The sequence below is a fragment of the Hypoxylon trugodes genome, assembly GCF_022578975.1.
Source record: "Hypoxylon trugodes strain CBS 135444 unplaced genomic scaffold F4822scaffold_3, whole genome shotgun sequence".
Classification (NCBI taxonomy): domain Eukaryota; kingdom Fungi; phylum Ascomycota; class Sordariomycetes; order Xylariales; family Hypoxylaceae; genus Hypoxylon; species Hypoxylon trugodes.
The window spans coordinates 2036610-2052681 of record NW_026250018.1 but is presented as its reverse complement, the minus strand read 5'-3'; the positions used below and the strand labels follow the sequence as shown (position 1 = coordinate 2052681).

Sequence of the window (16072 nt, the reverse complement as noted above, 5' to 3'; positions counted from 1 at the left end):
ATCGTCGGCACTACTCTTATCGATAGGAGGGGTAGCTAAAATTGTAGAAAGTACGGCTCTCTAAGATCCAGAAATTTTTTTAAAGTGTCTTAAGAATTGAAGAATTGTAAACGTTACTACTACATACATAGTTCATACTTCAATTTATAAGAAGTTTAGAACATAAAGTTTGCAATGCTTCGACTGAGAAGTTGTAGCGCATATCGTATTGGTTCTTCTTATATATGCGCTTCATGTTATGCCGCCTCACACCCGGCAAGATTATCTGCGCTCCGCCATGCCTCAATCTCCAGTCATCATGTCCGATCTCTGTCAAGCACATCCCGCCGAGCTACACCAGCGACCGAATCAACGACCGAGCCAACTGTCGAACCAACCCTCAACCCGACGATACCCCCCACAGATGAATCCAATAATATAGACTCTCCCACTCAAAAAACATCCAAGAAGAAAAAGAAAAAGAAGAAGGTAGAAGCGAAAAATTCCCCTCCCGCCGCCAAACCTGGACATGAACGACAATTAAAGGTTCTGGAAGGCGCACTTGAAGCATTGAAAAATGTTCTTGCAGCCCAGAACATCAGTGTCGATCAAATAAGCAAACCAAGCACTAAGGACGACCATGAAGATACAACCAAGGCTAAGACTAAGCCCCAAGAAAAGGAAAGGGAGAAGGCGAAAGCTAAGCCTAAGCCTAAGGCGAAAACCGCAAAAGCCGAGCCTCCAAAGTCTCAAAAATCTAAAGATTCCCTAAAGAAGGAGAGCGTGGAGAAGGTCTCGGAGTCTACCGATACTAAACCTAGGGCTCGGCCTGGTAGAGTTGCGAAGAGAAGACAAGCGCAACTTGCAAAGTCGAAACAATCAACCTCGAAGAAGCAGTCAGCTACGGGAGGTTCAACCGAACAAAAAGCTACATTGTCCGTTAAGGAGTTTTTATCCAAAAATTACGGCTCCATTCAAGATCTTAGAGAATCAGTACAAGCTTTTGCCGACGGCCGCGGTATCAACGATATCAATTATGGCAATTTCGTACACCCGCCGCCTAAACCATTACCAGAACAAAAGCCACCGTCAACACAAACTCAAACAGAACCAACGCAACCAAATGATACCCCCATAACCATCAACAAATTAGATTCCAAAGGGATGCTGTTGAGTCCTATTCAAATTACCCAGCCTCAGGTATCTTCGTTGTCGTATGGCTTGGAAAGGGTTTTATTTAATCCTGGAGTGTATTTCCTTCAAGATCCCCGGTCACGCGTTTATAATTTCGACCCATATCTCTCAGAAATTATGCCAATCCAGGAATTCGACTTCAACGCCCTAAAACAGTATGTGACCTCTTCGAAAGATTCCACCTTAATTGGCATTGCGAAAGAGCACGGAAAAAAATACACAGGGTCAACATCGAGTATGACATCCATGCTTTCCCATTTCCACTACCTTTTATCATCGTGGAGAAATATCAACACAACTATGTTATCAAGGACGTTTATTCCCGACTCGCTTCAATTTACACGGATTATGCGAGGTCCAGCCGCGGTATTCTTGCATTGGAAGGATGGTACCTATGCCATTGATGCCGACAAGGAATATGACACGGCCAATATATTGAGCATGCTTGGGAAATCCATGGAAAAGCTTCTTACACTTTCTAAGGAGGAGTATGAGAGATATCGACATACCAATTCTGACCAGATCACCGAAGAAGAACGGAATGCCGAAGAAGCCTTTCACTATACCGGTTTCAAGGACTTCATGATGCGCTCTCAACTGGATGCCCACGATGATAGAGTGCCTGGAACTGGCATGTTTGACCTCAAGACACGCGCAGTTGTATCTATCCGAATGGATGCCAAAGGATTTCACAAAGGCCTCGGCTATGAGATTCGTAATCGGTTCGGCCAATGGGAGTCGTTCGAAAGGGAATACTACGACATGATCCGTTCCGCTTTCTTGAAATACTCTCTCCAAGTCCGCATGGGCCGAATGGATGGGATATTCGTTGCATTCCATAACACTCAACGCATATTTGGGTTTCAATATATCCCTCTGGAGGAGATGGACCTTGCATTGCATGGGACTTCTAACCTGACCCTTGGCGACCGCGAGTTCAAGCTTAGCCTTTCGCTACTCAATGATATCCTAAACCGGGTATCCGCGAAATTCCCCGAGCGGTCTCTACGACTACATTTTGAGACAAGGACATCAATAAACACGCCATTTATGTATATTTTTGCCAAGCCAGTAACTCCAGAAGATATTTCAGAGGTCCAAGATGCTAGCAAGGCTTCCGTTGAGGCCTTTGAAAGGGACATCCTTGGCATGGCGGGGGAAGAGGCTAAAGCCGCGTTGGAATCTACCAAAGAGAACAATGAAGTAGTTGACGAGGAAGATGAAGATGAAGAACTCCCTTCGACTCAAGAAATATCAAGCCTGACTGTTTGGAGGGATGTGCGCCAGATGGTTGAGGACGCGGTTGGTGATGACGAGGTTGGCGTCGGCGCCGTCCGGGAAGCCATTGAAGACGCGCTAGAGCAAAGCGGGCTGCTACATGCTAAGTCCTCTACCGAAGCACGAGGATATGTTGATGCTTTGCTTGTTGCTATCACTAGCAATAACCCTTCTATACCAACAGAATCATCACCAAGTTTGCACAAACAAGAAGCTGTCATCGCCAATGATAGTCCATTAGTATCAACCCAGGGAATTACGAAACAAGAATTGGAATCTCCCGGCGAAAGGCAGTCGGCTGTTGACGATGGCTCCCACCCCGATCAACCCCAAATCCGCGAAGAAATTGAAGGAGATCAAAGCACTAGCGCTCGGGATACAGAAAACCAGCCGGAAGAAGGAGACCAAATTTCTGGTGACCATCTAGATGTACAATCAGGATCCGTAGTTCGACAAGGCGGAGAGCTTCCAGTAAATATAGACTACCCAGACAACCAAATAGGAGAACCTGAAGGGTCAGGGAATGGCGCTGTATCGCAACGACCATTTGATACAGGGGTGGGGACAGAAGAACAAAATAATGAGTCCGTCAAATTAGGACCGGAGCAAACCGCAGAAGAACGTGATTCTAGTGAGGGGACGCAGGACGCCATAGAGTTATCTGACCAACCCAATGGGAACACGCAGGCTGCACCCGATGTGGAAGGGGGCAGTATTGGAACCGCGCCTGAAACATCGGTTCCTGCCGATGAAAACCCACAAGCCGGCACACTTAGAGAAGTAAGAGAAGTAGAAGAAGAGGAAGAAGAGGAAGACGAAGAGGAGGAAGACGACGACGAATCTGATGAAGTGGATGATGAAATAGAAATCAGAAAGGGACTGAGTAACACTTCAAACATGTCGCCTCTGAAGGAGCTTATTGTGAGGATGACTCAAACAATCAACGCTGGAACTATCTCAGATGAAGTTGAAGACTCTCTAGACGATGCGTCCAAACTTAAGGAATTCGAGCGAATACTAAGCGAGCTTATTGCCCGCTCTAGAGATGAGCGAAACCAAAGCCAGACGAACGATAGCAGTCTAACTGCGGATACTGGGGCCATACCAGAGCCCATAGAAAAAGAGACCATTGAGACCGACAACAAGGAAGCGACTGGTGCTCAAGATCCTACCCCATCGTCCCCGGAGCCGACTCCGGAAACACCAACCCTCCCCAGCGAGAATGACGAGTCCGAACTATTTGGCATGGTCCTATCTATCAAAAACATAGTTAACGGCAGTTACGTCACAAGGCCCGAGGAGCTGAAAAAAAGGGATCATTGGAATTTGGAGTACAACATCGAGGAGATTGAGGGCCAGCGCGCTCAGACGATCTACAGACAAATCAAGAGCAGGCGCCAGAAGGTGCATAAGGATACGGGCGATAAGGAGGCTGAATGGTATCAGATGTTCCGCGGTCAACTCGAGAAATACACACTGGCCGGCCGGAGATTTAGGGAAAAAGAGTCCGAGAACGAGAGAAAGAAGAACCAGGTCAATGTCGTCGGCCAGAAACCGCAAACGTGGAATGAAGTATTCGGGAGCGGACATAAGGTAAAAAAATCGTAAATGACATGGCTAATTCCGAGAAGCAAGGGTTAGTTGAACCTCGGATCGACCCTGAGCGTCCATTATAGCATTGCTCAACCCATTGCTCAACTGCTGGTCTTAGGCCACTCTCCTACCGTTTCCCTGGGTTGTATTCTACTCTTCAGGATACCACCAGGGTGATTGGATCTTCTCTGGCGATGATTCTCTTCTCCAGAATTACGCCTCCGAATCGTCTTCGTAGGACTTATGGTCGCCGATACTCGAACTTCCGATATCTCACGGGTCCTAGATGACCTAGTCGGAGGAGCCAGGACCCGACCCCTCAGCCCGTTCGAGTCCGAGCTTGAACGATATATTCAGAACTTTCTCATCTTTTGGGAAGTTTAATCATGTCGTCAACGAACGTTATGTACATTATAATCCACCTATAATGCTGGATTGTTTGGAGGGTGATCGGTGGTTATTGGTTGGTGGTCCGGATTTGGGTGGTGATGACGGAAAATCCCAAAAACCTAGGGTTTACATATTAGAGCGTACGGATTTCATCGCCGTGGCGATGGCGTGACGCATGTGGTATTACATAAAATTTGCGCTGGATATCTCGACTCTGTACCATTTAACACTGAATTAATTAAAAAAAGAAATTCTTGTGATAACTAATGTAGATATTGAAAGCAATGTGTTGGTGGTGATGTAAGATGCCGATTGGTTTTCGGGGAGCCATAGCAAAAGGAAACTCCGTCGGTTCAACTTAAATATGGTGGCGTCCACGGGCGTATTGGCGGCACACATGGTTGGAAGAGAGGAAACGGAAAAAGAAAAGGTACCCCCACCAAGTGGAATTCGGGCGAAAAGACGACTGCGAATCAAGACTAAAAACCTCAGAAAATCACGAAGAGTGGAAATGACCATTCAGGGTATCTACCTAAGTACGGCTAAACATCCATCTATATATCCTCCATGAACTTGACTCGAGCATGACTTCGCCCAACTTACTCAAATATGGACTATCAAGTAACTTAGGCGCCAAGGTCATAGTATATGCACTTCGTCGTTCTGAAATTGTAGACGAAAGCGTTACGACCACCGTCCTTATTCTCCCATGCTGTTCGCCATGCAAGTAGCATATCGTGGATTTCGCGAACATATCGTCTTTCGTTCTTTTCTACTGATTGCTCGGCTTTACGCCAACTATCCGGTTCCGAGAGTGCTGTGGTGTCTTGTATGAGTTCAAGAACAACATCCGATGTCTCGACGGCGGCGATTGGTCCGTCGAGGAAAGTCTGCAGAAGCCCCGCGGCATTGGCTTGGGCTTGTTCTATGACGACGAGGCGGTTGAATTTCTTGGACCTTGTACCTGCGACTAGGACGCGGACTTCTTGGTCGGGGTTCGGAGATATAACTCCGTTCTGAGCGAGTGGCGTCGCATTGCTGATCGCCTCAGATTGTCTCGCTGTTCCACGTTCACGTAATGCGGCGCGCAGCCAGGGAAGGAGCTGAGAGGTTGATATTTCTGCGTCGGGTATGTCTTTGCGATCCATTGTCCTGATTTTCAACACATTATCCTGTTTGATAATGACGATCCATGAATAGGTTTCGTCACGATTTCGGGATGTAAGTTCTTCTGGAGATCGAGAATCTCGTGCTAACTCGGCACTAATGTCGTGAGACCATAACATCGAAAGGATTTCAATACCGGCCGTGCGAAGAGTGTGCGCATCGAAGCTCGCCACGAGCACATCGCACTAGATGATAATTGGCCATAAGTACTTCAAGTAAATTGAGTGTCATGGACTTACTCGTTTGGTATTAAATATCCCAGGCATTTCATCCTCGGGTTTCTTTAAGAAAGCTTTTCCTCCAGACTTGGGTAGTCGTGCAAGTTTCTCCCATGCTAGACTGAAACCGACTGCGTGGGGGCCTTCGGCTACCCTCGGGCGATGCGCTTTAATAAGGCTGTCATAACGACCTCCTGCTGCAAAGACATCTTTGAATTTCTTGTCATAGAGGCATTGGAATAGCATTCCGCCCGAGAAAAAGTTCTCTTTGATACTACTGAGAGGATTGATGTAAATCTTTGCGTGAACACCGAGGCGTTTCGTATACTCGACTACATCTTTTAGATGAGCTAGAGTTGGCTGTAACTTCTCATACATCCGGCTTCCCTCAAAGATGCCTTTCAATTTCGCGAACGCTTTGGCAGGGGTATCTAGAATTTGTTTAATTACCTCCCTTATCGTCGTTTAATAATGTGGAATAAAATGCATACCTCGGAAATCAAATCGTTTGAGATCTTCAATACTCGTAGCGGATATTCCGATCAAGGGCGATCGGAGTTCGGCTCGTATTTTCTGGAAAGTATTGGAGTGAATATTTAACTTGCTGAGAGATTCAGCAGTTAGCTGTCGCGCACTCAAATCCACATTGCAAAACTCGAAAATAAGCTGTAAAAGATCCGAATGACCTAAATGGAAACACATAGGCGATGTTGAAGGGAAAGTGTTGATGATTTCATCTAGCACTTTGATGACTTCTGCTTCTTTCAAGGCTAGATCCAAGGTATCCGTAGAGACAATGTCAAAATCGACCTCACCAATCATTAGGGGTTGGCCGCCATTTCGCCTGTCGCGGTAAACGTTACCGAAAGTGAAAGACTTTCGAACCATTGAACAGTTAGTGTGTTTTGCTAGTGCTCTGGCATTACCTAGCATTAGGTCAAAAGGCAACTGAACCACTGTCCCATTCTGGTCCAATAACTGGACGATATCCTGATTCGGAGAGTAATGAGGCGAGCGAGGATAGAGTGAACTGCGAGGCGATTCCACTGCTCCATGTCGGCGGAAAACCGATATCAATTCTTCTTTGACTGCGCTCTGGAACATTAATTCTGTCGCAGTAGGATTGGGTGTTGACATGTCCCAAGCGTAATCCTTCGTTGGCTCTAAAGGAGCTGAGAATAATGCCGAAACGACTTTTGGGTAATACGGCGACGCGGAACTCGTGAGACTCGCGAGTGCTCTACGTGTCGTCTCATTTTCCATCTGGATGGGTAGCTTCCCACTTCGTAATAGTTCAATACTGCTTGGACGTTCTTTCACATCGTGTGTGACCAAAGATAGAACGATGTCGGATTTGACCTTATCACCGGGTTGAAAGTCATCGGGAAGAAGAGATGAATTGCCTAGTTTTCCTAGTTTATCTGCCCTTTCCATACCTATTATGGGATAGTAACACATCTCGAAGAATATGATCCCAAGGGAATACATCTAATATCAGGTTAGCTAAGAAAAAAAACTCAAAAGTTAAGATAAAAGAATAACATACATCGACTTTAGAGGTGTATGATCCCCCACCGGTCCTTCGGACTTCAGGGGCAACATAATAAGAAGTTCCAATGCTTCTTGTCAGGTCGCTCGTATCTAAGTTGGCAGTGACGGATTTGTCAACGGCGAAGTGGCCAGCAGTAGCTAGTCCAAAGTCGCCGATTTTTACGTTGTTGACTCCGTCGGGGCCGAGTCCGATGAAAACATTTTCCGGCTTGAGATCGCGATGGACTATATTCAATCCGTGGATGTGAACTAAACCTTCCAAGATTTGTCGGAATAAGCGCCAGATTTCCTCGCTTTCTTTCCAGAGACTCCTTTGAATAAGGTCTCGTAATGTCTCGCCAGTGGAGTTAGCAGCTTGGCCAGTAAATTCGCACTGAAGCAGTTACACGAGATACGTTGACTCACCCTCTTTTCGCAATATTCCATGGAAATATACATAACGGTTTTGAAATGTCTTTGATTACTCCTAACCTTTGTAGGTGATGGCACAGCATTGTGGACGACAGAATCGACATCCGACTCGTCGTCATCGTCGTTGTCATCATCTTCTTCATCATCTTCTAATTGTTCTTCCTCTTCAATATCTGATTCGTCATAACCAAATTCTATGTTAGGATGGCTTGAAGAAATGAAATCCAAGCCTCCAGTACTAGTGGCGAATTGGACATCAATTCCTCGAGAAGCAGTGCCTTTGGATCGAGAGTCAAAATCTTCGGTTGATGCATCCTCTTCTGAATCCGCTATATCGGGTATTTCTTCCAACCAAGTGTTATAATACCTGACAACTGCAGGGTGGCTTAGCTGAGAAAGAAGTCTTACTTCTTTCAATATTTCAGTAAGACTTGCTTGGGAGCGCTGTGTGATTTTCTTGATTGCATAGATCTGGCCATCAAGCTTCTTTCGCGCCTTAACAACTTCACCGAAACCGCCCTTACCTAGACGAGCCTCTTCAACGAAATCTTCCCTGTATCGGGACGAAGTGGGTCCCCTTACAGAAGAATCATGTCTTGGTCGCATGGGGATCGCTTGCGTCAAAGAAGTGAGAGATTGGGAAGGAGAGAAGACGACGGACGAATCATCGATGATGACAGGTGCATCAGTAGCTAGAAACTCACTGGAGCTCAATTCAAATGCCCGGGGGCGTTTCTTAGGGTCAAGTTTGAAAAACCTTGCCACCAATTCATGCAATGGCCTAGACAACGAGAGGGACTCCATTAGAGCGGCCGGAGATTGGTACCTCTGAAATACGTCTAGACCAAATATCATCTGTAAGAAAACAACTCCTAGATCCCAAATGTCCGTCTTTTGGGTGAATTGAGGTCGTGAGCTCCCAGCAATTTCTGGAGGTACCCAGTAAGCAGATCTCGCAGAATTGGCCGAAGAACTTTTCTGAGATCGACGGCAGAGATTATGCATTTCTCTCTCAAATGCCACATCCGAGAGCTTCGGAATAACATCGCCAGTTGATTCCCTGAAAAGTAGCACATTGCCAGGGTGGATATCTTGGTGAACGATGCCATAGCTATGCAGGTGACCTAAAGCATTGAGAAGGTCTGCTGTCCATGAACGAACCTTTCCAACGTCGAGTCGCCCGGCAAGATCTAGAAGTTCTTCAAGCGGACCTTTATCTGCCAGTGGGGTCAAGATTCGCGCGGTCCATACCATTGAGGCAGGATCAGTTTCTCCATGATCTCGATCAATGCGATAATTCAAGAGTTCAAGCACGTTGCGATGCGATAATTTCTTGACGGATTCTAGCTCTCCCTCTAGCACTTGTAATTGCTTTTTGAATTGTGCGGATTCCTTAGCAGTTGATCGCAGTCCAAATTCTTTAAGAGCAAGGGTCGGGCCATTTCGTCCGCCGGAGCTTTCCGGCCAAACGGAATATGTGGTTGCAACTTGTCCCTTACGAAACTCGGTTCTTCCAGTAACAACATTAAACACAAAGATGTTACCAGCCGTATCGGTTACTTCGCATTCTTGATCGAACTCGACCTTCCCTGCTTCTAAGATATGAGAGTCCTGGAATTGATTATTTGGAGTTGTTAGAGTTTTGTTCCTCTTTTTAGACTCTTTGACTCTTGTTCGTTGCCGATCGACTTCTTGCTGGATCATGTCTTGCATTACTCTCTCCTCTTCCTTTATTGCATCCTGTCTCTTACGCTCATCTTCCTCCTGTTGCTCTCGAGCTTGCCTAGCTAATTCAGCTTCGTGCGCTGCTCTCTCCTCTTCTAGAGAAGGCAATTCTAACCCCTGAGCCTTAGCTTGGGCAGCGTCTTCGAGAATATCTTGAAGACCTTGAGCTAGTTCATGGATCATAGGTTCGGATTGTTCTAGTGCGACTAAAGCTTTGGGCTTTGTCTCAATGAACTTCTGTAGTTTGAAAACGGTAGATTCCTTCAGGTGTCCTTCATCCTTGAGACTGAGTAGGGGTGCCGACTTCGGATAAGTTGCCGTGAGTACGACACTTAGGGTAACAGCCACCTCTTCATCTGATAACGCCTTCACACGGATATCGAAAGAGGGTTCGGACTTTTGCCATGCACTATTGGCAGCTTTATGTTCGATGTAATCGTCACCATAGATAGCTTGTAGGACCATAAGTTCTTCATTTTGGGCGTCGATATATTGTGTTTTGGGGCCAGTTTCCGGGCTGATAGGGTTCAACCCGGGATAGCTTGAGTCATTGTTTTTGGTGGTGAGCTGCTGAGGCCCTTTCAATTGTCGAGGTGGCTTCCAAGCCATTTTGATATTTCAGTATATCGTTCGAAGAAAGAAAACGAACGAATATGGACTCACACAGCCGAAGCCGTATGCAGTCTACTGAGCTTTGGCCATTTTGCAGCAAATATTTAGCATATAAATTTTTCTATATCAATGGTGGCAGCGGTGAAGTATGTCCAACGATCGGAACTTGTGATTCATTGATGAATGAATGCCCAGTCACACAGGTGGGGCCGTTTTTATATGCCCATCGGGTCTCGACTGCCCCACGTCCCTAGCTTACGTAATACCAATCATATACTGTAATTCAAGTACCTAGTACTTGAACACCTGTACCTAAATTTTAGTTTTACATTTACTGTTTTCTTTCAATGTATGTTAAAGTTATGTTTTTTTATTAAGATTTAGCTTCAATCATAGCTACATTATGAAGATTAGGTAAATGCTAAAATCCATAGATACACATAAAGTTGGAGATAGTGTAAAAATAAACTTGGACCTAGGCAGCTGTAGAAACATTAAAGTCCACTAAATTCTACGTGTACTGCATTAGTGCTAGTGTACAGCTGAGCTAGGTGCATCATTCAGGTGGTTCCAGCGGGGTATCTAACCATAATTATAGAGCTATCATTGGCGGCGTTGCCCCGAACAAAAGTAAACATACAACACACCTACTTCCAGGGCTATTTCTTTTTTTTCCTACTCGCCAATTCATTCCAATTCCTCTTCTCTCCCACCACAACACACATAGCAACTTTTTGGTGTTTCTAAGGCCACAAACTTGCTAGCTACGCTCAAATCGAGCACAATGCTCGGGTGGGCTATTAAGAGAAGTTTCCAAGGCGCGACCGGCGCAAACGACGCGTCTGGTGGTGGCGGTAAGTTCTGCTGCAACTATATTTACTACCTAGGTATGCTTGTATTTACTAATATTCAGCAGAGGACACTGCACAATTCGAGGGACCAGACACGCCAGCGCCTGTGTTTGCGGCTCGAGCGATCAAGAATGCCCTATTTGGAAATCGGAATTCATCCGAAGCTGCGAAGAAAATGGACGACCGCTCAACTTCGAAAGACGCGACTTCCCCGACTAAGCAATCCCCGAATAAACAGCCAACAAGTATTCTATTGACTCCAGGAGGGACTGGAACTGCACGCAGGAAACGCGTTTCGTTCAATCACGATGTCAAGGCTGGAAGTAGTACTCTTGACTCCAGTCCCTTGGCTTCGGCTCAGCATCGAAAAACATCAAACCTACGAAGGGCATTGGAGAATTCTCGTTCTACAAGGGTTAAGAGGTCCGCTAGGACAGTAGAGGAGGAGCCGTCTTCAAAACCTGCCGATAACGAATCCGACGATGAGTGGGAGGACGATGTCAATCATCATGATGCAACGGTTGATCTTAATGAGCCCCACTCCGAGTCGGGAAAATACTGGAAAGGGGAATTTAATAAATACCGCGAGGAGGCAATGGCTAACATTGAGCAACTTGTTAAGTACAAGGCAATGGCTAAGTCATATGCTAAGAAAAAGGATGCTGAGGCAATAGAGTTGGCTCAGAAACTGAAGGAAGAACAACTAAAGGTTGCTAAGATGGACGAGGATATGGCGGCTATGTCTGCTCAGATTGCGAAGAAAAAGCATGGGAGCAGCAATGAGCACAATTCTCTAGAAAAGGACCTAGCCAAGCAGACTCACTTAGCCCAGCGTTATCGAGATCAAGTGAAAGATCTTGAAGCTCTTCTCAAAGACCACGAAGCCGAGTCGAGACGCACCCGATCCGAACGCCGGCATATTGACACTTCGCCTAGAACCGAGCAGACTATTCTCGAAGTCAATCGAGAACTTCGACGAGCACGAGCCGAACTAAGACAAATGGACAAGCTCCGCGAAGAAAACAAGAAGCTTAGGTCTAGCTTGAGTGCAGCAGAGGAGCGAGCGAATAAGTATCATGACGACTCTGCCCACGGAGGAGCAGCGGATGTGGCCGTGGCTAAGAAGCTAGAGGCACAGCTACGTATTGCCAAAGAGACGTCTCAACAAAAAGATGAAGAAATACAGAAGATGAAGAGGGACTATGAGTCCCTAAAGAAGGGTGCTAAATCCCGAACCGCTGAGGCTCTACAGGTCTTACAGGAGAAGAATGAAAAGATTGCTGCGCTAGAGAAGACCGTTAGAGAGCTGGAGGCCGCGAATTCTTCGGGTAAAGCAACACGCGATTTAATGGCAAGCATCGAGTCCCTTGGCAAGCCCTCCAAATATGATGAATTCAAGTCCGCAGGCCGCGTCAAACGTTCGGTTTCCGTCGAAGATCTCTCACTCGACTTGACCCAGAAATCATTACTAGGAGGCAAAGAAGAGCCAAAGAAGAATCCCGTCTCCAACAGGGTCAAGTCCGAGAGCATGATACCGTCAGATTGGTCGAACGGCTTTAGGGACACTAAGAGCCAGATGAACAAAGCTAAAGACGAACAGGCGGCCACCAACAAGCGAGAGAAGGACCTGATTATGGAGGACCGTGAACCGCGTGGACTTCGATCTGTTACAAAAGCGGAACCCTCCCTACCCTCGTTTGACTGTGGACGAGCGATGTCTGAAGCGTTCTCAAGCAGACTCAATCGATCACCAACGAGAAATTCGGTTGCTCATCTTACTCCGAAGGAGTTACTTGACCAGAGGCTTACTGAATCTCGTGCAAGTCGCACAGAGAAGGATGTTGATGCACCTGTATCTCCCGTGAAAGCAACACCACGCTCTTCAAGACTTCGACCTCGTTCTACACGCCCTGTATCCTATGGCAACGATACACCCGAAGGACCCGGTTATGACTTGGTGCAAGATCGTTTCGCTCGCCTTGGTGGCCCGGAGCCCGAGCGTAGTGGTTCGGCGAATAGTTCTCGCTGTACATTACCCGTGGATCGACAGGCTGCAGCCCGAGCTCGCTTGGCGCAGAAGAAACTCGAGAGACTAAAGAATATTAGTGGCAACGGCCGCGACAAGGAGAATATTCATCCGTAAGGTTGGATCGTATCGAGAAATTGAGGCATGACTATGGTATGGTCGAAGGTGAAAATTGGCATGATAAGGAATTGCATGGTGTTGCATGGAATGGGAGTTTAATGCTTATTTCCTTTCCTTCTATTTGATACTGGTAAACTCTCCTGGCAAGTTGAGGGTTTAATGGTGAAAGGGATTTAGGTTTGAGGCGTTGGTGGGGATTTCGAGATACCGGCCATCGAGATAGCTCTTTTCGTGCATTAAAGGCTGCTTCTAAACTTTGCTACTAATGCGCGCTGAAATACAAAACTCTAGCTTATATTTTATACTTTTCATCTCTTTTGGTGATACCTCCTTTTGAATTAATGACATGACGGATTCAAATACAGATGAGGCCTACGAAGAGTCTTATGAGGCACTTCAAAATGAAATCTCGGACTTGGAACTCCGACTACAGAGGGCTAAAAAACGCCTAACGAAATCACAGCCAGCCACCAAACAGAATGGCACATCATCGTCATCAATACCATCTACACCCTCAGCTCAATCCGCACATCATTATCTCCTATTACTTTCTGACTCAGCTCTACCATTAGGTTCTTTCGCATTCAGCTCTGGGTTAGAATCGTATCTAGCGCATACCCGACGGCGGGGTCCCTCGCCTTCCGCATCATCATCGTCATTCTCATCCTTCCTCCCACTCTCCCTCTCATCTTACGCCAGCACAACCCTTCCTTTTGCCCTCGCCGCACACCGCAACCCCTCATCAGAAAATGCAGCCAATCTCGACGATGAACTAGATGCAGCCATTGTATGCAGGGTCGGCCGACGGGCTTCCGTCGCACAAGGTCGTGCGCTACTAGCGATATGGGAGAAAAGCATCGCATCTTCCCTATCATCGCAGACTCCATCCTCTACACTTAAAACCTACTCCGACCTCCTGCGCTCAACCTCATCTACTAGCAAAGGATCAGACACAAAAGGTCTTCCACCACCTGTTTCCGCTCATTTACCGCCTCTCTTCGGCGCGATATCAAGTCTCTGCGGACTTACGGCACACCAAGCGGCGTATATATTCATGTTAAACCACGCAAAAGCACTAGTCTCGGCCGCGGTGCGCGCTGGTTTATTCGGGCCGTACCAGGCGCAGCGCGTGCTTGCTGGACAGGAAGTACAGACTTATATCACGGCGGTTGTGGATCGGGAGTGGGACACGCGTGTGGAGGATGCTGGGCAGAATGTACCGGTGATGGATTTTTGGGTGGGAAGGCATGAGTTGCTTTATTCGAGGATATTTAATAGTTGAATCAATAGACACAAAAGGGCGGTTGGTTGCATTAGGGCAATTTGGATGACTATTCTCGTCATTTGTGATCTATTATGCCATGACACGCGCCGAGCAATGGTATCTATGTGGTTGCGCGTTGTTTTGTATATACAATTCCTCTTTTAACGCCTGAGATATGATACAATTTTGTGATGAAGTCCATTATTCGTCATCTTCACTATCGCTCCCGTACGCTACTAACGGTCCCGACGATGTTGCTTTTGCTTTAGGTGCTGTTGATATTTTCGCTGTCTTTAACGCAGCTAAAGTACTGCTCGAAAATATGCCACCTTGTTGTTCAAATTGTTGCGGTGCTTCCATCGCCAACGGAGCGGACGTACTTCCATCGCCACCACCCACTTCACCATTCTCAATCATCAACCGTTGTTCTTGCTCTAACTCGTATCCTTGCCTTCCCACGGGGTTCACTGCCTGTGCGCCACGCGCGAAGTAAATATCATCCGGAGCTTCATATCCCTCCAAACCAAAACTACTCTCAATCTTCCGCCGTTTCCTAGCCTCCGGATCCCTACCCTCGATCTCCGCCACAAACGCCTCGGGTAGTGCTCGTCGAATAGCCTCCGCAGCCTGCTCCTCAATCCGTCTCGCCTCCCTAGCCTGGGCCATAGGATTCGGATCCGCAGTAGCCCACCTAACATTCAGAATCTCCTCATGATCCAAAGACTGATGCGCCATAGCTTCCTTAGCGAACTGTGCGTTCGCCTCGTTCGTATACGTGATAAACGCCACCCCGCGAGTATTCAACACGCGGATCCGTTCCACTTGTCCCCATTCTGCGAAATGGCGCGCTACGATTTCTTCGATGTCGTCGGTGACGTGGATCCGTCCGACGTAGATTGTACGATTCTGCCGCATGAAACTCCCGACACCGCCCATATCGTCGCGGTAATCCGAGTGCTTGTCGCGCCCGAAACAATCGACGTTCGGGTTGAATAGGTCGTGGATTCCGGGCAGGCGGTGCAGGTACTCGCAGTCTTGACCTTTGGGGCATATGCCGCGCGCGAAGAAGAGGCAGAAGTAGGATCCGGGCACTTTGTCGGCTCGTGTGAAACCGCTATCTTTGGCGATGTTGCAGCGCCCCTTGGCGTGGGTTTTGGAGAGGTATTTGTCTTCCCGGTCACCGCCCGACCATTTGTTGTACCAGATGTTGAAGATGGTACCGGTTTGGGGGGGCGGCTCGGAGGTTATGAAGGAGGAATCGACTTGTGGTCTCGCGGGTCGCTTTTTGCGGATTATCTTTTTGACTTTTTTGGGTGCCGGCGCGGCGACCTCTGTGGATTGGGCTGGCTCGATTTCGCGTTCTTCGGACATGGTGGGCGATGGGATTTGGGTTGTTGATGGGAAGGGAGAACTATGATGGCAAGTTCAAAATAATTTCTGAATAAGGCACAAGGCTAAGCTCTCGTTAGTGTCGTTTTCGATAGGGAAAAATGTTGGTAGTAGCATTAGTGCACTAAATGGGATTAGCTTTGGGTCCCCATAATAATTTTAGCAACTACAGGGGGTTAGCTTAAGTACCCAGATAGCTATCCGCTCCCCGGTCGGGGTACTCAGCTCCCCCCAACTCGTATCGGCTTTAGGAGCTAATCCTCGCTGTAGTTACATGCACCCCGCTGAAGCTACCTCGGTTTAT

At 47.2% G+C, this 16072-nt stretch overlaps 5 protein-coding genes across 5 annotated transcripts; 3 read left to right on the top strand and 2 right to left on the bottom strand.

Annotated features, from left to right (window-relative positions):
* The first annotated feature begins 92 nt into the window (after positions 1 to 92).
* On the top strand, positions 93 to 4466 carry F4822DRAFT_173628 (Pet127-domain-containing protein). The gene is made up of 3 exons (XM_051453321.1): positions 93 to 3018; positions 3253 to 4087; positions 4163 to 4466. The coding sequence occupies exons 1-2, from the start codon at positions 175 to 177 to the stop codon at positions 4057 to 4059; spliced, it is 3651 nt and encodes a 1216-aa protein (XP_051316877.1). The 5' UTR covers positions 93 to 174; the 3' UTR covers positions 4060 to 4087; positions 4163 to 4466.
* Positions 4364 to 10115, bottom strand: F4822DRAFT_442238 (serine/threonine-protein kinase gcn2; the record flags this gene model as incomplete). Its single annotated transcript, XM_051462972.1, has 5 exons — positions 4364 to 5786; positions 5841 to 6250; positions 6311 to 7307; positions 7366 to 7704; positions 7776 to 10115. 5 exons carry the CDS (start codon positions 10113 to 10115, stop codon positions 5061 to 5063), a joined length of 4812 nt encoding a protein of 1603 aa, XP_051316876.1. The 3' UTR covers positions 4364 to 5060.
* A 693-nt stretch (positions 10116 to 10808) lies between these two features.
* Positions 10809 to 13417, top strand: F4822DRAFT_395522 (spindle pole body formation-associated protein-domain-containing protein). Its single transcript, XM_051457435.1, has 2 exons — positions 10809 to 10972; positions 11035 to 13417. Exons 1-2 carry the CDS (start codon positions 10903 to 10905, stop codon positions 13110 to 13112), a joined length of 2148 nt encoding a protein of 715 aa, XP_051316875.1. The 5' UTR covers positions 10809 to 10902; the 3' UTR covers positions 13113 to 13417.
* Positions 13418 to 13425: 8 nt separating this feature from the next.
* On the top strand, positions 13426 to 14489 carry F4822DRAFT_173575 (uncharacterized protein). The gene has a single exon (XM_051453319.1). The coding sequence runs from the start codon at positions 13462 to 13464 to the stop codon at positions 14395 to 14397; it is 936 nt and encodes a 311-aa protein (XP_051316874.1). The 5' UTR covers positions 13426 to 13461; the 3' UTR covers positions 14398 to 14489.
* Positions 14490 to 15985, bottom strand: F4822DRAFT_173576 (uncharacterized protein). The gene has a single exon (XM_051453320.1). It carries the CDS (start codon positions 15748 to 15750, stop codon positions 14581 to 14583), a length of 1170 nt encoding a protein of 389 aa, XP_051316873.1. The 5' UTR covers positions 15751 to 15985; the 3' UTR covers positions 14490 to 14580.
* Positions 15986 to 16072: the final 87 nt, after the last annotated feature.

Coding starts and splice junctions, on each gene's coding strand:
- F4822DRAFT_173628 (XM_051453321.1), top strand. CDS start 175: ATGCTTCGACTGAGAAGTTGTAGCGCATATCGTATTGGTTCTTCTTAT. Junction 3,019..3,252: donor TTGATACAGGGGTGGGGACA/GAAGAACAAAAT, acceptor GTAGAAGAAGAG/GAAGAAGAGGAAGACGAAGA.
- F4822DRAFT_395522 (XM_051457435.1), top strand. CDS start 10,903: ATGCTCGGGTGGGCTATTAAGAGAAGTTTCCAAGGCGCGACCGGCGCA. Junction 10,973..11,034: donor CGACGCGTCTGGTGGTGGCG/GTAAGTTCTGCT, acceptor AATATTCAGCAG/AGGACACTGCACAATTCGAG.
- F4822DRAFT_173575 (XM_051453319.1), top strand. CDS start 13,462: ATGACGGATTCAAATACAGATGAGGCCTACGAAGAGTCTTATGAGGCA.
- F4822DRAFT_173576 (XM_051453320.1), bottom strand. CDS start 15,750: ATGTCCGAAGAACGCGAAATCGAGCCAGCCCAATCCACAGAGGTCGCC.